The sequence below is a fragment of the Amblyomma maculatum genome, chromosome 1 (assembly GCF_055883805.1).
Source record: "Amblyomma maculatum isolate TAMU_Amacu chromosome 1, ASM5588380v1, whole genome shotgun sequence".
In the NCBI taxonomy this organism is placed as follows: domain Eukaryota; kingdom Metazoa; phylum Arthropoda; class Arachnida; order Ixodida; family Ixodidae; genus Amblyomma; species Amblyomma maculatum.
The window spans coordinates 160,128,323-160,151,886 of NC_139344.1; the positions used below are offsets into that span (position 1 = coordinate 160,128,323).

A 23,564-nucleotide genomic window follows, 5' to 3' on the forward strand; every position below is an offset into this window, starting at 1 on the left:
GACTTTCCCGACAAAACGGACTTTGCGCCGAGCGCTCAACACAGTGCGTCGGCTCCGCCGTAGAGTAGTGTGCGGCGGCGGCATCAGTGTATCGTGATCCGGGATGCAGTTCGCACTCTAATTTGAACCCGCGGTGTCGTCATAACTTAAGTCCCGACAGCACGCTTGCGATCCGCGTCTTCTGGCTTTTGTTCCACGCCTGTTTCTTACGGCTTCCAAAGGCTCGTTGCGTGCACGGTTACAATCTACCATTGTCCGGCATCTCGATCGCAAGGGGAAAAAAAGAAAAAACACTCGGCACAAAACGGTGCTTCAAGAAACGCGAGCGCAAACGCAGACGCACGCGAAGAGGGAGCCACGGCGGCAAACGCAAAACAGAAAGAAAAAAAAAATGACGCGCTGGCCATGCCAGCCAATAGGAGTCGCGGAACGGCGCGCTTCAAAAACGCGCCGCTTGACAGCCAATCAGAGACCATAAACGGCCTTCAGAAAACCGGCACTCGCAGCCATACCGCTTGAGCGATGCCATTTTGAGATAGCGCAAATTGCGCACAAAGAAAACAGCTTCAAACCAAGCCCAAGATGGCGGCGATCGGCCGGCTGAAACGGCCGCGGCGCACGCGGGAATTTCGAACAAATTTTCTCTTTTGGGGGGGGGGGGGGGGGGGGGGGGCATTTCGCGGCTGCTGTGATGTTTTGAAAACCGATTTTATCGCATTTCCTGACCGACTTCAGCGTTAATAATTTGAGTGCAGGTGCTCGAAAGGTTAAACCTTCAGAAAATGGGTGTTTCTCAAAATCGATTTTTCGACCAATTTCGGCCGTTCTAAGACCCGCGTCTCACCCTTAAAGTGCCAGGTTGTGGAAGCAGATGACTTCATTGCTTCCAGTCTGGATCCTCACTGTGTGCCACAATGTAGTTTTGCTTGTTCTGTGGCCACCGTTTCCAAGTGAGCTACTTGGGAACACGATAAGACGGAAGGACAGACGCACGCTTGTGTTCTCTGTCCTCTCATCTTCCCTAGTACTGCATTTGAAAAGGATGATCATCCAATTGGCCCCCATGTTAGTATGGTGGTCTTCTTTTTTGTCATTTTTTTTTTAATTTTTTTTATTTGTGGTGTGGGTGCCGGCAGCCATGTGCATATTTCTCTTTCAGTTGCTATTGTTGGACCGAATGGTGTAGGAAAGAGTACTTTTCTCAAGCTTCTCTGCGGGGACCTCACACCGGTGAGCGGCATGTTGGGTGGAAGAACTCGCCAAAAGGCCTTGCAAATGGCATTAGAAGGAATCTTGCAACTCAGTTTTGCACATGACTGACAATGCATGCATGCTTCTTCTTTTCTTTGAATTCTACTTGAATATTGTGTTGTTTCATTTTACGGATTTTCCTTCTTTCAGCTTCAAGGCGAAGCTCGGAGAAACCACAGGCTGGTAAGGATGCTCGCTTCCTTCCTCAGTTAGTTGTTTTAGTTCTATATTGAATATTGCTTGACCTTTGTTTGCCACGAGAGATGAGTACAATATGATCTCCTTGTGTGCAATATTCATAATTTTGGGAATCCAAACAACTCCCACTTTTATGAATGGTATGAATGCACAAGCTGTGACCACATCTTCGAGTACTAAGATATAGTTGGATGCAACTCTGAAATGTAGCTGTGAGTGCTGCTCGGAGGAAACCCTCCAACTCATGGCCTCAAGTGGTTCTCATGATATTGCGGTCTATACTTTAGCTTGAAATTGTAGATGAATACCAGGTGCACCTTTGCAACGGGATTAACTGAAACATTATGACATTCACTCGATGCCATTGGGCTTCCAAGGGACATTTGCCTCTGCGTTTTTGAGTTCTATTCGACCATGTCATATCTACCAATCTCACATTGAACCCACTTCCTTTCTTTTTCTAAAAAAAAATTACAATCAGTTTAGGGTGAGGGTCCATTACGCAAGGAAAAAAGGTGGCATGTACTTCACCATTTGTAATTTAACTTGCATCCATCTCTACATCCAGAAGTCAGTGAAAACACGCACGGTTAGCCATCATCATGACGCTAGTTCTTGCCATCGTTCACTTCACAAGTTCACTGCCATCAGGTGTTCGAATGATTTTAAGGCGAAAGTCATGAATGGCTCATGCTTGCGGCCACGATCGTGTCTGTCCGTCCATCCGTCTGTCCGTCCGTAACGCTTTAGTTTGATGACGTCATCAGTGGTGTAGTATTTCGTACCTTGAAATAAATGATGTCTTCAGAGGTGTAGTATATCGTGCCTTGAAATGAATGTGACTATAAAAGGCACCGCCTGGAAGATGCCTGGATTGAACGCCCGGTGGGGTCAGCTTCACATAAGCGTGAATCGCCTCGTGGCATCATCACTAGTCGTGACGTCATGACCGGATGTGACGTCATCTGGCTATGTTATTATAACCGTATTATGATGTCACATACGGTCATGCCGCCACGACTAGTGATGATGTCACCAGGTGATTCACGCTTATGTGAAGCTGACCCCACTGGGCGTTGATCCAGGCATCCATGTGGTGCCTTTCATTTCGTGCTTCTGTAACGCTGCACCACACAGCATATAGAAGCAAACACAGTATAGCAGGCATCAACAGCGTTTCAAATTGGTTTACAGGAAAGGAAAGGCGCAGTATCTGTCACAATTCTCTGTGGATACCTTAAGCGAGCCGTAAGGAAAAGGAGGAAGGTGGGAGTGAAAAAAGAGAGAAAGACCTGCTGTAGTGGAGGGCTGCAGAAAAGGAGGAAGATGGGTTTGAAAAAAGAGAGAGACATACCGTAGTGGAGGGCTGCAGACCACCGCGCAACAGATGCTTTCGCCTCATCGTACTTTAGTGGTCTGAAGTGCCCCCTAGAATTTTTGGGGGCAGGGGATAGCGCCCACCCCAATCCCTGCATGATGAAGTGCACACAATGAACACCAGGTGCCAGCAGGTCAGGCAGCATGCCAAGCAAGTCATAGCCGGCTCTCCAGTCAAGAGCATCCAACTTAGCCAAGTTGGCCCTGCAAGTCACTCTCGCAGGAATGGGAAACTCTTGCTAGTTTCAGTTTCAACTAATTTAGCACAGCTGATGACTGGAAGGAAACATGTTTAAAATGAAATAACCGTGCCCGTGCATGTGGTGTGATAAGCTCCGGCCGTGGCAGAGTTTTCTCAGGTACCAACATTTGGTAGTGCCTTTTGCTGGAGGTGGTTCGAATTGTGCTCAAGAACGAAGTTTTTTTTGGCTTGATGTCGTTGCCAGGGCAATGATACAATACTTCAGTAAGCTTTCTTCCTACCGCTATGAAAGGAATTGGCACTGGTGTCTTAAATTGGGCACAATGTCTTCTATGGCAGCTTTCTAGTCCTGACTAATTTTTTCCACCAATTACATCTGTAATCTATGTATAAAGCTTGCTGTTGTGCACCGATAAAAGTTTCAAAAACTTTTGTTGTTACACAATTATGCTTCGTCGTGAAAAATGCCCGTAAAAAATATCGATCATGAAATTTCAGATAAAGAAAAATGAGTGTGGAGGGGGGCACCTTGCCAGTTGGGATAAAGTCAACTGTGAAATACAGACAGGGTCACAAAGGGTATGCAACAAGCACAGCAAGCAAAGGCATGAGCGGATACATGCAGGTCATATGTTGCCAATGTAGCAATCAACAATTGCATGGTGTGTACTGTAATTAGTGAGTGGGAGTATGCAGGTGTAAATTAATTTCATAAGTCACATACATATCTGCTTGAATGAATTTGCTATGCTTTTGCATACGGATGTTGCTCATTTTGGGGTGGGGTCTCACTCAGTGGTGAGGGCGGTCAACTGCTGATCCCAGAGACGCGCGTTCAGTCTTGGCCATGATGGCCGCTCTTCGATGGAGGCAAAACGCAATGTACCTATATACTGTGTGATGCTGGTGTTCGTTAAAGGACTCCAGGTGGCTGAAATTTCTGAAGCCCTTTACTGTCTTTGATTATTTATAGCTTTGTTGCTTTGGGATGTTAAACCACGTAAGCATTAAACCATGACCATCTGGAGTAGTACAAATATTTATCACGGCCCCGTGGGGCTTATGTTATTGAGATTCTATGGTATCGGCAAAAACTGTTTTGCCAGCCTCTGAACTGACCTTCTTTGGAATTTTTCTTTGTGTGTGTGTGAAGGAGAAAGGTCGATCTTCTTTTGTATGTTGAGTTTAATGGCGCATAGGTAGCTAAGGCTACAATGTGCCATCTAGTTCGTCACTGGCTTCCTGAGGAAATGGGTTTCAATATATGAGAAGGAAAGCTTTTGTTTGACCAGTTATTTTGTACCAGTGTGAACCCTTTTATGGTGGTGGAAAGGTTAAATAATGTTGAAGCAGTAGTATTAGGCAGGTTGTTGCCATGCCTACAAGTGGTATAGAAAATAAAGAGAGATGCCAGGTGTACATAATTTTGCTATATGTGGTGCCTTTTTATGGCTCAGAAGCATACTGTAATGAATTTAAGTGGTAAGAAAAGACTGTTCTTTGCTGGTGTTCATATGTGATTGTTAGTAAATGTTTGCCCACAGTTGGAACCTCAAGCTGATGTCAAACAGTCTTCCATTACCTTTTTGTAACTAATTCTTACCTTTGTTTCTGTAGAGGATAGGTCGCTTTGACCAGCACTCTGGGGAGCAGCTGAACCCTGAAGAAAGCCCTGTTGAATATCTTCAGGTAATCACGTAGTTTTTTTTATTTCTTACTTGCTTGCATTTTTCCCTGCTCAGCAGTGCTTTCTTTAGATATGAATATTTGAATAAGCTTGCATATTATTGAAATGTCTAGTGGCTTATACTAATAACTTATGTAGGCTTAATCTGTAAAATTTGTAAAAGCAGTGTAGCACACTTTGTTCCGAGGCTTCCAGAACAGGCAGGCTAGAAACGTGAAAATTAAGACACAGAATGTTTCCTTGTGGTCATTTTTTCTCTGACGAAGCAAACTAACGTTACCAGTGGGACTGAATGTGGCTATTAAGTGCTTGTGGTAGAGGTGCTCGCTGTAGAAAACAATTTTTTTTTTAAGGGGAGACACTGCTCTTTAAACTAATTTTGTTAGTTTTTGTCGCACATAGATGAAAAATGTATGCGTGATGTATTTTTGTATGCTGAACACAAATATGCAATCTGTTTTTATCTATCTTGTGTCAATTTTGATATATTCGTTAATTAATGACTAATCATTGTGCCCAAGTTTTTCATAAGTTCCTGATCAAAAAATGATTCAAATTTGATATCTGTGTGTTCTGCAAGAGCCAGAGTGTGCAACCATACCATTCTTATAATTTTGGCATCCCTGGCATAGAAGTTATAGACTTGCCAAATACAGTGGACTCCTCTTAAACGAAACTTCAAGGGGATTCAGAAAGTGTTCCATTTATCAGAAGTTTCATTTAAGCAAAGTACACATATTTCATGATGCAAAACTTTATTCAAATTGTTCTAAGCCTTACTGTTGTGGGTGCAAAGAAAAAAATGAATCAATCTTAGTTTGCTTAAATTCTTCAATTGCTTTTTAACGAAGTAAGTGTGCATACTCGACAAGCTTGACAGAAATTCAACGCACCCCTCATGTTCAAAGTAGTGTTGCAGAAGTGCAACAGCATCTTTAGCTGCACTGTCTGGCACTGCACTTAGCTCAGGGTCCTCACACTCGTCACTGGAGGAGGAGGACTGGTCGTCGGCTTGCACCTCGGCAATCATTTCTTGAAGACTTTCCTCACGACAGGTGCGCACGTGGGCATCCACAGCCTCATAGCCCTGTCGCGAAAAAGAAGCAGAGGGCACTACCTGCCTGAATATAGTGTCGGCTTCTACAGCTTCTGTATCGGTAGCACTAGCCTCTTCATGAGGTAATGGTTCATGAGCTTTGAAGCCTGCATGGTGGAAGCACCAGTGCACTGTTGTCGCCTGCACTTGTTCCCAGGCACGGACCAAGATATGTATCGCCGACAGCAAGTCAATGCTATAGTCCTTGCCACTGTCGGCACAAAGCAGCATGCGGTGGAGCAGCTGGCGGCAGTAATGCACTTTGATATTCTGTATCACCCCCGATCCATAGGTTGTACCAATGCAGTTGCATTGACAGGCAGAAACTCGAGGCTGATGGACTTCAGTCCTTCCACTTCGCCATGGGCAGGGCAATTATCGACAATGATAACAACTTTCCTGCCCTGCTTAGTAAACCTTGCATCTTCCTCTTGCAGCCAGTTCTCAAAAATTGCCATTGTCATCCACGCTTTACTATTGGCAGTGTACGTCACAGGAAGACTTCGCATTCCTTTGAAGCAACGTGGGTGCTTTTCCTTCCCGACTACAGTGAAAGCTCGTTAATTCACAACTCGTTAATTCGAAATTTTGGATAATTCGAAATAGTCATCGTGGTCCGGTCCGCAGTGCATAAAAGTCTATGCGCGTAACAGCTCGTTAATTCACTCAAAAATTGGCGCCGCCACCCATAATTCGAACTGCGCGCCGCCAAGCGGCGCTGTTAAAAACCATCGTTGGAAGCTTTCACGGCAGAACGATAGATGGCACAACCATCGGGGTGCCGCTAGGGTGCTGGAACAAGTACTAAACAGTCTTTCCTGCCGCGACTCCTTCGAGGAACGACGTTTTAGTGTTATCGACCACGGTTTCGTGTTGCATTTCGTGAGCCCTCGTTTTGCACGCCGCTTGTTGTGAGCTTGTGTCCGCGAGATGTATTCGCGTGGGAAATACTGTGCCAAGACGGTGAAGGAGAAAGTGGCTATTTTACGCGAGGTGGATGAACGGAAGGCCAGCAAAGTGGAAATCGCGAAAAAGCACGGGATTCCACCAAGCACGTTGTCGACGTACGTCCGAAATAGGAAGGCCATCGAGGATGCCTATGAAGCCGAAGATTTCGCCAGCAACAGAAAAAGGCTTCGGTTAGCCAAGTATCCGGAAATTGAGACCGCTGTGATCACGTGGGTGAAAGAAATGAGAAGCGCTGACATTCCACTGAGCGGCCCAATTATCATGGCGAAGGCGGCCGATTTCGCCCTGCGCTTGAATGTGGAAGATTTTGTCGCCTCCGAAGGATGGTTTCACCGCTTTAGAGACAGACATAATCTTGTCTTCCGGGTGTTGTCTGGAGAAGCCAAAGAAGTGGATGCAGAAACTTGTGCCACGTGGCGAAGCGGTGCTCTGCAGCAGTACTTAGAAAGCTACTCGGCACATGATATATTCAATGCTGATGAGACGGCTTTGTTTTATAAGCTCTAGCCCGACAGAACAGTAACATTTAAAGGGGACAGCTGCGCTGGCGGCAAGCGAAGCAAAGAGCGGATTACTGTTCTGGTCGCCGCTAATATGACCGGGACGGAGAAGGTCCCTCTTTTTGTTGTCGGCAAGGCACATAAGCCTAGATGTTTCAAGAACATTAGGACGCTGCCGACGGAATACTCCGCCAACAGCAAGGCGTGGATGACGGGCGAATTGTTTAAAAAATGGCTCTTGAAATTCGATCGGAGGATGGAGCTAGGGAAGCGTCAAGTTCTCCTCATTGTGGATAACTGCTCGGCACACAAAGTCGACGCCAAGCTGAAAGCCACAAGGCTCGTCTTTTTGCCCGCCAACACGACTGCGGCCTTGCAGCCGATGGATCAGGGGGTGATCAGAAACATCAAATGTTTCTATAGGCGCCACATGATCGAGCGCATGACTTTGTGCACTGGAAACCAGAAGACCAGCACTATCACATTGCTCACAGCAATGCACATGTTGGTGCGTGCATGGGAGCAGGTCACGCCGTCCACAATTGCAAACTGCTTCCACCACTGTGGCTTTGCTGCCGGAAGTATGAAAGAAAGTGGCGACGATGGGAGTCCGGAGCCTCTGCCTGCGGCTGTGCGTGCTGTGCTGCAGGACGTCAGTTTTGATGATTACGTTGGAGTAGACAGCGATGCAGCAGTGTGCGGTGCCCTAAGTGATGAGGACATTGTCGCTGAAATTGTTGGGGAGCAGTCTGTCCCAGAAGAGGCAGAAGACGAGGACGACGACGAGGAGCAAGAGCCCGTGCGTCCATCCGCGGCAGAAGTTATGGGAGCGCTGAATGTCGCGCGCCTTTTCTTCAGCTTTGAAGAGGGGGAAGAAGACTCCCTGCGTCGCATTCGCATGCTAGAAGACCGAGTGAGTACAGTAGCCCTCAGAGAGAAGAAGCAGAAGATGATAACAGACTTTTTTGCTAAATAAATGTTTTTCGTGCCCTCCGGGCATCAAACGCCTTCATTTTTGCTCACTTTCATTAGTTCGAATTTTGGTTAATTCGAACTGACCTGGCGGCCCCGTGGAATTTGAATTAACGAGCTTTTACTGTACCAGCAGTTTCAGTTTTTCATCCCCTGCCATGTTCGCGCCCACAAGCACCGTAATGCGCTCCTTACTGCGCTTCCCACCAGTGCAGGCTTCGCCTTTGTAGGCCAGTGTCTTAGATGGAAGTGCTTTATAGAAAAGGCCCATCTCATCAATGTTGAACACATCTCATGGCTCATAGCTGCTTAAAATATCCTGCAGTGGCCCCTGTTGCCAGTCGGCGCACAAGTCTTTGTCCACGGAAGCACTTTCACCGGAGATTGTCTTGACTAGGCCATGCCGCTTTTTAAAACAGCTGAGCCATCCATCGCTGGCGCTGAAGTTGTCGGCTCCTAGTTGCAGGGCTATCTCCCGCGCCTTTTGCTCCAGAATGGGACCGCTTATCGGAAAATTAGCGCTCCGTGCACGCTTAAACCATAAAAAGAGAACCTTTTCTAATTCCTCATGCGGCGTTGTCCTCATCCGCATTCGGCTTGAAGCAAAAGTCCCAGTCTTCACAGCTCCTTGTATAGCGGCCTTGTTCTTCAATATCCGCGACAGCGTTGACTTCGGGATGTCGAACTTCTTCGCAACTTCTGTTTTCGACAGGCCGTTTCGCTCAAGCTCCTGAAGAACTTGTAATTTCTTCTCAAGCGAGAGCGCTTTGTGTGGTCGTTTCTGAACGTTCTCCATCACGACCAAGCATCGACCTCGCGTAGGCCTAACGCAGAGCACTGGGACGACACACGACACGACGAGCCAGCACGGCGGCAACAACGATGGCTACTGGATTGGCTTGCCTCAGCTGTAGTTCTGGCTGTGAAGTATTTGTTCATGGTTGTGAGATTACCGGTGCCATGTGCGAGAACATCGCTGGTCAGATTCCGAATGTTCAGCTTTTGTGCCATTTAACCGAGGGTAACAAATAAGCGGTGTTTCAATTAACCGAATAATTTTACTGTGTTGGCATAGGAATCCAACCAAATAACGCTACTTAATTCCGTTTATCCGAAATTTTCATTTAACCGAGTTTCATTTATTGGGCGTCCACTGTACATCCATCAAAAATTGGGAAAATTTCAACAAATAACTTCCTAATTTAATTAAATTTCAAAGAGGAATTGTTATGCTTTTTAGATCTTATTGCAGAGAACAATTCATAAGCTTCAAAATACAACAAGAATTGTTCCAATCTGACCACCACATCTGGAGATATCTTGGGCAACAGTATGTGGAGTGGTTAAAAAATCCATTTTGAGAAAACAAGAAAAGAAGTTTGAAAACAAGGCCGGAGTTTATTTGCTGCAAATCAAGGCTTGAACTTCATTGCAAACTGTGTCAGAAGCAATTCATAAGCTTCAAAATACAACAAGAATTGTTCCAATCTGACCACCACATCTGGAGATATCTTGGGCAAAAGTATGTGGAGTGGTTAAAAAATCCATTTTGAGAAAACAAGAAAAGAAGTTTGAAAACAAGGCCGGAGTTTATTTGCTGCAAATCAAGGCTTGAACTTCATTGCAAACTGTGTCAGAAGCCTCCAGGAACATAATCACTATCAACAGTTTTCCCTTGCTTCCTTTTCATGGCACTCCGGAAGTTTTCAGCACCTGCATGCTTCCTGTCCGATGCAGCCAGCCGGCGCTGGTCCTTCTCAGCACATCTTTGTACCAATATGCTGCTTCGATTCACGTGCAATTCTTTAAGGATAGCCTCAGTGGCATGCTCTTTCCCAGCATTGAATCTGGCGACAGCTTCCCCTACTGCACTCTCAACAGTGTAGAGAGAGGCATGCTTGGTTTTGGGTACGAGTGACCATATCACAGAGTGTAGGCACTCATTTGCATTTTGCGTTTTGCCTCTCTGGCAACGCTCAAGTAGTTTCTTGTCGGAGAGGCGTGTGTATATAGGTAGCAATGCCTCAGCGACATAGTCTGGGAGGTTGTATCGATGCTTTGGTGCTGGCTCCACCTTCGCCACAGCCTTGTTGTGGATGCACCAGCTGTCTTCCCCTTTTGGACAGAGCGAATGATTCGACCTTGCATCTGTCGAGGTCACATGATGATATGTTGCAAGAACAGCATTCTTCATGTCATCAATGTTGCCCTGGTTCGCCTTCAGAGCCCGCCCATAGTAGGTGGATAATTTTGCAATAAGATCCCCTGTGAGCTTGCCCTTTCCACCGAGACTTTTCTGGCTATCTCCCTTATGCTTTTGCTGGAGATTTCTCAGAGCAGCGCCCATGCGTTTGTGAATATGGCTAATGCAGTCTTCTTTTTCGATTTCCACAAAACCATATACCTTTTCTTCGTGCAGGCTGTTAAAAGCTCTGCTATCGCCGTCGCACAACATCGTTGTATAGCGCAGGCCATGCTTTTGCAGTGATCGCACAAACAGTATTCGTGCAGCCTCCACTTCCATTTGCCCAGGCTTGCTCAAACTATTTTTTTGGCACTGGTGGTTAGCTCGCCACTGCTCATAGTGAGGGTCATCTTCTTTCGGGCCCAGCTGGCATCCCAAACAAAAGTTTGAAAGCACCACAAAATCGAACACATACCCTGTAAACAGCTCAATTACTGTGCCTACGCAGATGTGTGAGGAGTGGCCCCTTGTCAGCTACGTTCCATCATATGAAACCGCAATATTGCCGGGGTTTCCGAAGTTTAACTTATTGTACACAGATTTCACGGCATCGGCGCACTCGCTCATCACATGCGCGGCAGCGTTCAGCGCGGCAGGGTTAAGTTTTTTCTTCACATACTTCTGGAAGGTTTTCGGGTGCAAACCACGTCGTGAGACGTTCAGCGAAGAAAAAATGTCATTTAAAACTGTCTGCCTGCTCCCTGTGCTCATCACTGCACGAGTAGCGAGCACATTCACTTCGAAAGGGTTGCAGGTCTCATTCCCACCTGCTCTCGGCGAGCTCCATTGCGCATCAAGTTCACCGCAATAATCACAGGTTAAAACAAGCTTGACAGCTATTCCGTACTCCCGGCCCGTCTTCGAAAGCGTCACAGGGCTACCGCACTGCTTACACTGCGCATGCTGGAGGAGTTCGTTCACGGCTGCGAGGCTTAGAACGGTGAACGGCGTCCCGACTCCCGGCGTCTCATCTCCCGGCCTTTCGTTGAAGTCCCCCACAAGGCGCTTGCGGCGGGTCGCAGACATGGAAGAAAGCCTTCGCTGTTCTTCTTGTGCGTGGAGATCGATTGCCGCTTTTTGTGCATCGGAAAGAAGTGGCTTATCGATGCGCACTGTTTTCGGCACCGCGACGGGTGTCGCCGCCGCGCATGCCAACGACCCTTCTGACGCACTGCACTGCCTCGTCGAGGTGGTCGTCGCTGCTGCTGCTGGCGGTTCCGACGGCTCCTCACACGTCCAAGGCCGCCGTCTTCGTTTTTTGCCGAAAGCGTGCGCCGTTCGAAATTTCCGTTTTCCACCAGCCATCGCAACGGAGAAATGCGGTCGAAATGCAAGATGGCGAACGATCGGAGCAGCATCGTCTTTGTGTAGCAGACGATGCTGCCGGTGTCCAATCGGAAAGCAGGATTTGTCCCACGTGATGCAAGAACACCAATAGCGTGCGAGATTTTAGTATTTTTTTGCGGCGGTCTAGCTCCACTGTTGCCAGACAGAGAACTGTTTCCCGCTAGGAACGGAAAATAGAAGAGTGCAGCTTTCGAACGATACCAAGATGGCCGCGCTGCGCTGCGCCGTTGCCGCGGGGCGCGAGGTTGAATTCGACTAATCTTGAGGTCTTTTTACGAGCGAAAATTGTCATGTTACTGACTTTAAAATCTAATAACACAATAAATACTAGTCAGATGACTATAATATTTCAAGAATGGGTTCTTCAGAACCTCCAAATTCTAGAAAAAAATAGTTCAGAAACCCGAATTTTTGGCGATTTTTCGGCCTCAAAGAGCCGTGTCTCCCCTTAATGCCATAATACAGGTTGCAGAAGCACAAAGGAAGTGCAGTCGAACCCCGTAATAACGAAACCGCCGGGGAAGGAAAACTTCCGTTCCTGCATGAATTTCGCTGTCGTGAAAAGGGGCAAGTAAGAACGCACATTACTTTCCAGAATGAAAATTTAATGAAAAAAGTCGCTTATTTTGCTCCGCTTCACACTGCTATGCAGGAGCTTCACGACTCGTGCTTCGTAGTTAGATAAGCTATGCATAGCTTCGTCGTCGTCGGGGTTGCTGAAGAAAGTGCGGATAACATCAAAAGCATCAAGCACATCATGCGAGCTTACTTGCTTTCCTGGTGCTTTGTTTTCGCCTTCTTCATCGTCGCTCTCCTCATTTCGTTTGCGCACACTGTCGATAATAGCGCTGTCCTTGAATTCGCCTTTTTCACAAAATGTGGTGCCCTCTGGGAGTGGTTGAAAATTCGTCTGCTACTGGTTCAAAGCATCCTTGGCACCAGTGAAATGACGGTGTGTGTTCTTGACAGCTACCGCCATCTATCGCATACGCCTGTCATGAATATTAACTACACATGACCTCCGAGATGAGCTACGGCTGCGCCGATCGCGGAGGCCAAGGGCTGCGCATGCGCAGCTGTGGTTGGTTTGTTTTCAACCAGGGGAGAGGCGCATATGCGCAGAGTGGCCTTGTGAAAAAGGCGGATTCTTGGTGCATGATCAGGTCGGCGTCCGCACATAAAAAGTCACCCAGTTGAACAGCGTCTGGCCCCATTGCATCGACACTGCGAAGCGCGTCCCATGCTTCAATTAGTGGCTGCAGATCGTTGCCGCTTGCAGGAACACTCACTTCCGGTTCTGCCAAGGCGTGCTGACTAGCTGCGAAACCGGCGTGTCCGAAGCAATTCTGGACAAGGATGGCCGAAGTCCATGCCGCGGCAACCATCTCTAGCACCATAAAAAGATCAATTTCCGTCGATCGCTTCATTTCAACGTTTAGCAACATCAGCGAAAGGGTTAATAACCGCTTGGTCAAAAGGTTGGATAATGGACGTGCAGTTCGGATGAAAAAAAATCAAGTGGACGCTCGTCAGGACGTCTTTGATATGGTAGGCATTGCAGTTATCCGAAAAAATGGCAGACGGATCTGCCCTGCTTTTGCATATCCGCATCAAAGCCTTCCAGCCAGCTCGAGGATATTGCGCGCGTCATCCAAGCTTTCTAGTTAGCAGTGTACTCGACCGGAAGCCTTCAGTTACCTTTAAAGCACTGTGGCGGCTTGCTCCGGCCGATCACGAAGAGGGGATGCTTGTCGGATCTGTCCATGTTTAAAAAATTAGTGTCACCCGCTTTTTGCTCAGCTTGCCTCCATGGCATTTTTGTCCCTTCAGGTCGAGCATTTTCGATGGCAATATTTCGTTAAAAAAGCCAGTTTCATCCACATTATAAATTCGGAGGGCTCATATTTGTCCATTATGCTTTCATAACTTTTCTGCATCCAGGACGATGCTGCTTCAGCGTCGACGCTCACAGACTCCCCCTACAACACCTTGGCGATTATGCAGGGCCTCGTTTTAAATCGGCTTAGCCATCTGGTGCTCGCCTTACAGTTGTCGTGCCCCAGAATGCACACGAAGTCAATAGACCTTATGCAAAATTGCTGCCATCTATTGGACCTTCAGCGAACCGCGCTACACGACGCCATGTTCAAGAGTTGAGTGCGTCGGCTACGCCTGCTGCCGTCACGTTAGCTGCGTCTGCTTTGTGCTGTGTGATTTCCGTGTATTTGTTCGCATTCAAAGCAAAAAATGACGGAATAATAGACGATTGACTTGTCTACGCTGCCTACATTCCAACTTTACTTCTTGAAGCGATACTGCACTGCCAAAACTTCTTGCGAACGGTGGTAACAACATAGCTACAAATGGCAAATCCTTCGTTGTTGCTCCGGGGCATTCTTGATACGCTACTCAAATACGCGTCCATGAAAGTGCAAAACATATTGATATTGCTTCCGGGTGTAAAAACATGTCTGCGATGTCGTTACGCATACACGAAGGAGCTTAATGTTCTTTCTTGTTTTTTTTTTTTTAATAAAGGACTGATGCGCCTAATAAACACTGCGCCAAGGTCAATGCGCTCTGATGGACCTGCGCTCTGATGGGTTCTGATGGGCGAAAGAATTTTAATGGCTTTATTTGCTTGTGAAGATATTGAATGAAAAAACTAATCGCACTGCGTTCTCATGCAATATTCGACACTAACGACATTCTTCACGAAATCATTTTGCGAAAAAGTAGCGAACATATACGGGCTGTCTAATGTTAAGGGGAGACACTGGTCTTAAAATGAAAATTTTTATTTTTAGAGATATAATAACGAAATTGGGTGTGTATATGTATTTCTTCCTCCTGTTTTCAAAAATGTAATTAGTTTTACTCTATCTCAATTAGTTCTAATGTTATTGGGAAATAACCAAAGCCTAATTTGGTAATTTCTTACGGGTCGTTAGGACAGTTTCCCTCAATATTTTTACGTTCCGATTAAAATGTAGTTGTAGCCAAAGACCTGCCATGTGGAGCTATGCTACTTATATTATCATTGATGTACATCACAGTATAAAAATATTCAATTATGTAGATGCCCCACAATTCGAAAATATAATTAGCTGACATTATTGTTCAATAAATTTGATATGTTCAACTTAGCAATATAAAAATAGCATAGCTCCACAGTTCAAACCTTTCTGAATTCAACGGTATAAGATTTATTAAAATTGCACCACAAAAACCCAATGAAAAGTTCCGTAAGGCTAGTCATGTCACCAAAAAACATGAAGCTGAGAAAAACTCATTTGAAGTTTTGACACTGAGTGCAGAAAATATTGGGAAGAATCTTCGACAACGGATGTTACTCAGATGTTCCCTATCAGTTTCCCTACAAAACAAAACAAAAAGTGTCTTATTCCATCCAAGGAAACATTTAAAAAAAAAATGTCGAATGTGTAAGTGTGATGAAATTATAGAGGTTACTTTCAGAAGTTAGGGGTTGACTTTTTTTTTTTTCTTTTTTTTTTTTTTTTTGAGGTGAAAGTGAGGACTGGAGCCAAGGAGACGAGAGCTCCACCAGGCAAACAGTTGGGGAAGGGAACTGCTTCGCTTATTCTTGGGGAAGAGAACTGCTTCTGTTCGAAATCGCAGTTTTTGCAGACAAGCAGAAGCTTTACAGCAAGGCCGTACTCCTTATCTGTTGCCTTGCTCAAACGCAGACTTCCTGCGCTGCAGGTTCCGCACTTCGCTTGCGCGAAAAAATTGTTCAAAACCTTCAAGTCCACAATCACGAACTGGGTACCGGCATCAGCTGTCTGGTAATCCACACTGACGCCAAGAAGGTCGAACTTGCGCTGGGTTGCCGACTTTTCCGACAGAACGGACTTTGTTTGCGCCGATCGCTCAACACGCTGCGCCTGCTCGGTCGACGAATAGTACACAGCATCAACACGAAGTGTACCACGATCCGAGATACGATTCGTGCTGCAACTTGGTCCCGCGGTGCCGTCATCGGGCAGCGTGCTTGATGTACCCGGCGGATCCAACGAGTCCGGCACTGCAGGTCCCGGCGACGCACTGGTGGCCGCTGCCTGCTGTTTTTGTTCCACGGACGTTTCTTCTGGCTTCCAAAAGCTCGTTGCGTGCTCGGTTTCAATCGACTGTCTCCCGGCATCTCGATCGCAAAGAGAAACTCCCGGCACAAGGCGGAAACACGGCGTGCAGAGAAACACGAGCGCAAAATCAGACGCGCACGAAGCGACAGCCACAGCGGCGAACGCAAGAGAAAGAAAAAAAAAATGACGTAGACGGTCACACCAGCCAATGGGAGGCGCAGAACGGCGCGCGCGCGAAGCGCGCCGCGTGCGAGCCAATCAGCGACCCGAAAACGGCCTTCGGGAAACCGGCCCGAACCGCCGCTCGGCTTGAGCGACGCCATTTTGAGATAGCTCAAATTGCGCACAAAGAAACCAGCTTCAAAACAAGCCCAAGATGGCGGCGATCGGCCGGCTGCAACGCCGGCGGCGCGCGCGGGAAGTTCGAACAAAGTCTCTCTTTTCGGGGCCATTTCGTCGCTGCCGTGGTGTTTTGAAAGCCGATTTTATCGCATTTCCCGACCGAATTCAGCGTTAATAATTTTACTGTAGATGCTCGAAAGGATAAACCTTCCGAAAATGAGTTTTTCCCAAAATCGACTTTTTGACCATTTTCGATCGTTTTAAGACCCGCGTCTCCCCTTAAATGGTGGTTTTCTTTCTATAGCTACCGACCTTATTTTGCAAAGTCCGAATTTATGGGGCGTCCAGTCAGTTGACACCTGAAAGAACACAAATGTTTTCAGTGTGGAGCTGTGATGCATGGGATTTTTTTTTTTGCCATATTGCAAAACAGCAAACATTATTTGCCAGCAGCAATTCAGGGAAGTAGTAGAATGTACCAAGCAATGGGCATACAGAAAATGTGATGCATACATTTATAGGGCTGGGTACTTTTAGACAAAATAAAGTTGGAAGACGTGTGCGCTCATTCTTGCTTCTACTGCGATAGCCGCAATAGCAAATCTCACTGCTAAGCGCGGTAAGGCTCGCTACAAACAATATTGCTCTGTGCATAGTGAACAGTTTCAATCCGTATACATCATTACACTGTTTTCATGGCGCGCCATGAAGGTTAAACGAAGAAACGGCATTCTTCAGTGATATGGATGGGAGAAAAGAAAACTGGCGTAGTCCAAATTAAGGCGCGCGTAACTCATTTTCGATGCACCTCACACAACTCGCAGAAAAAAAATCTCGCACTAATAAAAAAAAAGCAAACAGCGCAGTGATCGTCATCACTATAGCAACAACAATCATGCGAACTCGCAGTAGACGAGAGCAGCTAAACAGAGCGGGGCATTTGCTGCCACGTATATACTCTTAGTCATTTCCTTTGCAAGTCGTGTTCTGGAGACACATCTCAGCAACTGAAGCCTGGACGTAGTCGACTATATTCAATTCATCGATGATTCGAATGCGTAAAGACGTTGGAATATTGCGTTGGAATTTAAGAGAGCAGTCTGGCGCCTTTGAAGTGCCGAAACCTGCTCTATCTGGATACCTGGACGTATACATACCGGCGAAATCTGTTGACAGCTTGTATGCATGAAACCTTAAAAGCTGAGGTAAATTAGCACAACAAGGAAATCAAGAACAACACTCTTGCACATCTTTTATGCGAAAAAGCGATGCGTAGTCCGTCTACAGGCAAATTTAACACACCGTGGGTGATATATTTCGTCTTCCTTAGCACCGGGTACTGATTTGCAATCTTCCAATGCACACTAAATAAGATATTTTACAATTCAGGCTCGCCGTTGATCGAAAGTGCGCTTAGCGCGACAACACACGAGAGCATATTAACACAAGCCTCAAGAAAAAAAAAAAAAGAAGTCCCGAGGGATGTAACTTGCTGTTGCTTTTCTTCTACACCCTTATTTTAATTTTGCGAACAACAAGGGGCACAACAGTATGTCGATATTATCGGCAACAACGAGCATTAACGCAGCCGGCTGCGCAACCCCCATGCCGCTTGCCGCTCCTCAATGCAGCTACCCTTCAACATGGCAGAAACGCGCGTGGCGGCCGATAAATGGCAGCAATTTTGCATAAGGTCTATTGCCTTCAGCTGCAGAAGGCTTCCAGACAAAGGCATCTATCTTGTTCGCTCTCTTGTCGAGGAACCACTGATATACAGCTTTGTCCACGTCTTCGTAGACTTGCGTGGCCACCCTTCTGTTCTGCGCGCGCGTGCCATTCTGAAGTGCCGCCATGATGCTGTTCTTGGCTTTCAGAATCGTAGAAAGTGAGCTGCACAGGATACTGAATTCCTCCGCAATGTCCACTTTTTTCTGCCTTTTGCAGCTTTGGCGATGATTGCAGATTTTTCTTGCAGCATCAAAAATTTCCGCTTTTTGACAGGAGGTGGCATGTTTTTGACAGGCCAAAATACAAAAAAAAAACACTGGACACATGCAAGTCACGGGCGAAATCAGCATTCACGAGTCGATCGCAATTTAACGTGGTCGGCGTGGCAGCGAAAAAAAAAAAGTGGGGCTCGTTGCTCTGGTGGCGGTGTTGTTAAAAACATGCGTGTGTAATTGCCAGCAGGCAGGCAAGCAAAAACCCGCTTTCACTGCACAAAAAAAAAAGAAATCTCATTGCTATCATTATCATCATTACCGAACCGACGGAAAGTAAACAGCAATGGCCGCGCCGGGGCTTGTGACAGAAATGATCGGGCCTGAGTTGTCGGATGAGTGTGCTGCAGCAGTTTTTCCACTTCTCTGTTCCCAACTGGCTGACGTGCTGAAAAAATGGTGCAGATCACTACTTCAAACGTTCGCTAATGCGGGACTGTCGTTAATGCGGGACTGCTTGTTAAAAGCAGTCCCGCATTAACGTGCAAAGTTTCGGATGGCCCGAACACTCTCCCGCACCACTATGGAAGATACGAGCTTGCGAACTGCGACCGCAGTCTTGATCACTACGCAGTGCCCACTCATCGTTGACTCCGCAAACGCCAGCTGCGCTTTATGTACGCATCATGAGTAGTTTGCGGCGACACGTGGTCCGCACCTTGCTGACGTTGCGATTTTCTGTCGGGCTCACGCCGCGAAAAGCTTTCAGCAGCGCGTGGCCCACAAACCACAGACGTCACAACCACCGTAGCTGGCGGCGGCGTACGCGGCGGGTGCACATGGACCGGACATCGCTGGCTCCGCAATCGCGATCCGCAAACGGTTTGCGGCGCCATACGGCCTGCATCTGGCCATCCCCATTCATGTTGTATGCGCCGCGAGAAAGCCGTGGAGGCTAGCGGCTCGTGCGTCGCCGACGTCGCAATCGACTGCTGCGCTGTGTGCGCCGCAACTGGCGAGCTATGACCGCGCGACTGTAATAAACCTTCTCGGACGTTAACAGGGGCCGGATTACGCACCGCTCTCAAAATCACTCTCAAGTTTGAGAACGGGACGTCAAAATGACGAGACCCAGACATGTGAAGTGTGACGACATTGCGGCTTTAGCCAATTACAAGCAAGGCTAGGGTGCTTAATAGCAGAGCCCCGCCCTGGAAACTTTTATTTGCACAATAAGGGGGCCGTGTGCAAAAATGTTTCGGGAAAACTCAGCGAATAAAACTTTAAATATTCTTCTATTTATCTAAGCAACATTGTTTGAAGCTAAAAAACGGCAACTAAAAATAGAAGCATTTTTATTATTACAATTAAATGTGCTCCTGGGTAACTGTTTTTGTTGCGAGGGTCCGCTGACGACAGCGAGGCGTGAACATGGCGGCCTGCAAAAAAACAGCTGATTTCCCATCTAGTTGCTGCTTTTTATGCGTCGTTTAAAATCTAGGTCCTGTGTGGATGTCGTTAGTAGCCGGAAAAATCTGACTGAAAGCAGTGAAGGCTATGAACCTGCAGTGAACAGCTTGGTGAAAGTGTTTGTCACGAAAATAGACTAAGTCGACTTGCTGAAGAGAGTCGGTGTTTTTCATCAGTGCTTACCAGTGATGACAAGAGCGACAAGCAGGAGCCATGTGATCTAGTGTTCTGTTTCTTTAGAATATACAAATGAAGGCTGTACTATTACCTCTGCCGACAGATGGAAGCTGGCAGTATTGGTAAAGTAGGTGGCAGCCGCTATGCAAGAGCTCACGACTGCAGTGCGGGAACCGAAATCCGACGCACGACCCTACACCACTGACTTCTCGTGCAAGCCACGGTGTCTTGCTTCTGTGCTTCGCAACCAGTTGACTGCGGGTACATTGGGCTCGGTTCTTGATATTCCGATTGATGCTGCTGCTGCTCCATTCCGTTCATGTACAGTTGCTGATGTTGTTCAGACTGTGTAAGGTACAGAAACTGATGTTTATGTACCGTTTGGTTTGTTCAGGAGAAAGAAAACTTTTTTTTTACCATCACCGAGGCGAGAACGAGTTTGTTATACCAGACCTCAGTTTAGAGGTGATAAAGGTAGGCCTGAACAGGGATGTCTAGTATGTTGCATTTCGCGCAGCGAGAAGAGTGATGGTGTTGGCCGCACATTGTTGGAAGGCCTCTCTGACGGTGTCGTAGTGCCTGTTCATGTTAGACGGTATCCACTCTGTCGGCGGGAAAGGCAAGCGTATTATGCGTGCTGGTGTATGATGCCGCAGGCGAGCTGGTAAATCCGCTCAATTTCCGCGATCGCATTATGACAAAGGGCCCACCAGAGAGGTGTGCAGATAGGTGGAGAATGTGTACTAGCTTGCAAGTGCCTTTATATCCACCAAGGAGTCTCTGTAGTGTTTCAAAATATGTTCATTTTATACACATTCTGCATTCTTTTGCAATGTTGTGTGAATTATGTACAAGCCTTAAAATGTCAGTTTGAACAGAAGATGAATTTTTCTTTATTTGTTGAAACGACTTGAAAAATAAATGCCAGTGACAAAAGTAGCTGTGTAAAGGTGTAACCATCACACGTTTATGGCGTAGTCATTTTTTGGATACTTGTAGTTTAGCTTCGTCTGCTGTGTTCAAGCTGTTTAGCATTCTTCTTGACAGTGCTGCACGTTTCATTTGTGTAAAATAACATTTATTCACACATCCCCCCAGCAATGAATTTGTTATGTTTACAGTTATTTTATTGTCGCTAAGATTTTTGTCATTCAGCAGTCATTCTGGGCACTGAAGCCTAGTAAAGTACACTATTCTCCTAGCAGCTGCTTCAGCAGAGAGCAAGACGTCTAATAGTCTACCATCCAGCTGGCTTTGTTATATCTGGTATATAAGCATTTTGTATACTGCACCATGCATACAGTACCTATTTGTATTGGTAGCTTCAATATGAAAGGGAATGGCTTCTTTGAGCCTAATAATTCATTCTCCAATGTACATGTCAACGTTGTATGGTCAATGTACATCAAAGTGCATGTGCTTCTCTATATGCTGCCTCTTTTGAGTAAAAACACTCAAGTGAAATGTTGCTGCCGAGAAATAAGTAGGTAGCAGTAAAAAGATCTTTGTTGGTGGTATTTTCTGATTACAATCAGCATCATGAACATTTACTGCCTTGCTGTAATACTGCACGTTTCAGTTTAAGCATGTTTACACCACAGTGACCTCAGCCAACTGTACTAGGCTGCAAGACAGTAGCAGAGAAGGGACAGCGAGATGGGACTGGGATGGCTTGGCACTGGTATAATCAGCCATTACTTCAGTGGGTAGTTGCCGTCTCCTGCATTACCAAAATATGACATCCACTTAGGCCCACCTTTTGCTAATCTCAGAAGCTTTTGAGCATGCTTTAGCATACAATTGCAGATCCATACCAAGTAGCCCACAGCTTGAATCGTAAACATTCGCAGGAATGCTGACAACACGTGCCAAGGCTGTTTAGGCAAGCATCATTGTAAGGACAGCCTTGTAACTTGGTAGTGATAGTAAACCTCGTTGTAATGAACAGTTAAAAAATCTGAAAATAGTTCGCTCTATTCATAATTTGTAATATAAAATTTCGTACAAAATACATGCAAGAGCAGCAAAATTTATCAGAGAAGGCGCAGCAGCTCGTAGGGTGCCTACTTGGGTCACATTCATTTATTTACGTCCAAAGAACTGCGTTATCGGGGCCTACTTTTTTGTGTTGATCGCGTTCCGTATCACGCCCTGTTCCACAGTTTGCAAACACTCAACAAGGGCAAACCCACTGCTCTCAATAACATTGCAGTGGCGGCGCAGTAAATCCAATGCAGCAAGCGATTCTTGTGAAGTCGGAATGTTCTTATCGTCTGCAGGATGTTCAGAAACTTCCACAGCGATTTCGGCGTCCGTCAGTACAGCCGTGGTCGCCGCGATGTCGTCACCTACAAAGTCCTGTACAGTCATTGTTGCGGGCATGTCACCAACAAAACGCGAAAAATCGTTCCAGGCTCACCGAGCTCGCGGAGCTCTGCTTTTTCTTTGTTGGGATCGTCCCCATCGTCACTTGATGCACGGGCCTCTGCTGGAACAAAACCTGCGTGCCGAAAGCAGTTGGTAATCGTTTCGCCTTTCACGCTGTCCCATGCCGCTTTAATGCTTCCAGCAAGTCGATCTTCAAGTCCTGCTTCATAAGAAGCTTCACGAGAAGAGTGTCAATCAGTCTCCTCTTGTAAACTGCCTTGAAGGCCCTGATTTTATCTTGAGCTTGGTCTTTAACGTCAGTGCTGCTCTTTTTTTTTCACGTTCACCGCCATCACAGCACTACGCACACCCGCGCACCACACTCGACATGACGACCGACGCAGCCTCCGCCAAACGCTACGACGGCCATGTCGCAACGCCGCTGCTCTACGTTGATGATTTGCAAATTGCCTGTACATCATCCAACATATCATCCTGTGAGAGGCAAATACAGATAACATTGAATAAGTTAGCTACATGGGCAGACAGGAATGGGTTTAAATTCTCCCCTCAAAAAACAGTAGCTGTTCTTTTTTCACTGAAGAGAGGCCTACAGACAGATCCAACTTTATACCTAAATGAAGCTGAACTGCCAGTAAAAAATAAACACAAATTTTTAGGTATAACTTTTGATAAAAAATTAACATTCCTGCCTCACATAACTAACCTTAAGAAGAAAGCTTCTAAGTCCCTCAACATACTCAAAGTTCTCTCAAAGAAGCACTGGGGATCCGATCGAACATGCCTTTTACACATTTACCGCTCTCTTGTACGCCCCAGTTTAGATTACGGTTGTATTGTGTATGGCTCCGCGAGGTCATCATATCTAAAGCGATTAGACCCAATACATAACCTCGGCTTACGTCTTTCTAGTGGTGCATACAGAACATCCCCCATTAAAAGCATCTATGTAGAAACAAATGAACCACCCCTTGCCGACAGGAGAAGCATGCTTACATGTGAATACATACTCAGGATAAGATCTTTACCAAAACATCTCTGTTTCCCCTTAGTTACAAAGTGCCCTTCCAGAACACTGTTCATAAACAAACCCCATGCTATCAGGCCTTTACTACTCCGCTTTGAAGAAATATGCCAAGATTTAGGAATACTGGATGCACTTCCAACTGTAGCCCAGAGACAGTATCCATTTCCGCCCTGGTACAGCCTTCCCTCTACATGTGACCTCACACTGACAGCCTTCCGAAAAAATCAAACAGCACACGAACACATATTACAGGAATACCTAGCACTACGAGAG

General features: G+C 46.4%; 1 protein-coding gene and 1 pseudogene across 1 annotated transcript in view; one reads left to right on the top strand and one right to left on the bottom strand.

The window, feature by feature from the left end:
• LOC146204748 (ATP-binding cassette sub-family F member 1) overlaps positions 1 to 23,564 on the top strand; it is a 94,253-nt gene that overhangs the window by 51,357 nt on the left and 19,332 nt on the right. The window contains exons 12-14 of the mRNA XM_084589456.1: positions 1,160 to 1,230; positions 1,402 to 1,434; positions 4,646 to 4,717. Coding sequence (XP_084445582.1) covers positions 1,160 to 1,230; positions 1,402 to 1,434; positions 4,646 to 4,717 — 176 coding nt within the window. The remainder of the gene's footprint in view (positions 1 to 1,159; positions 1,231 to 1,401; positions 1,435 to 4,645; positions 4,718 to 23,564) is intronic.
• On the bottom strand, positions 9,879 to 11,523 carry LOC146204750 (uncharacterized; annotated as a pseudogene).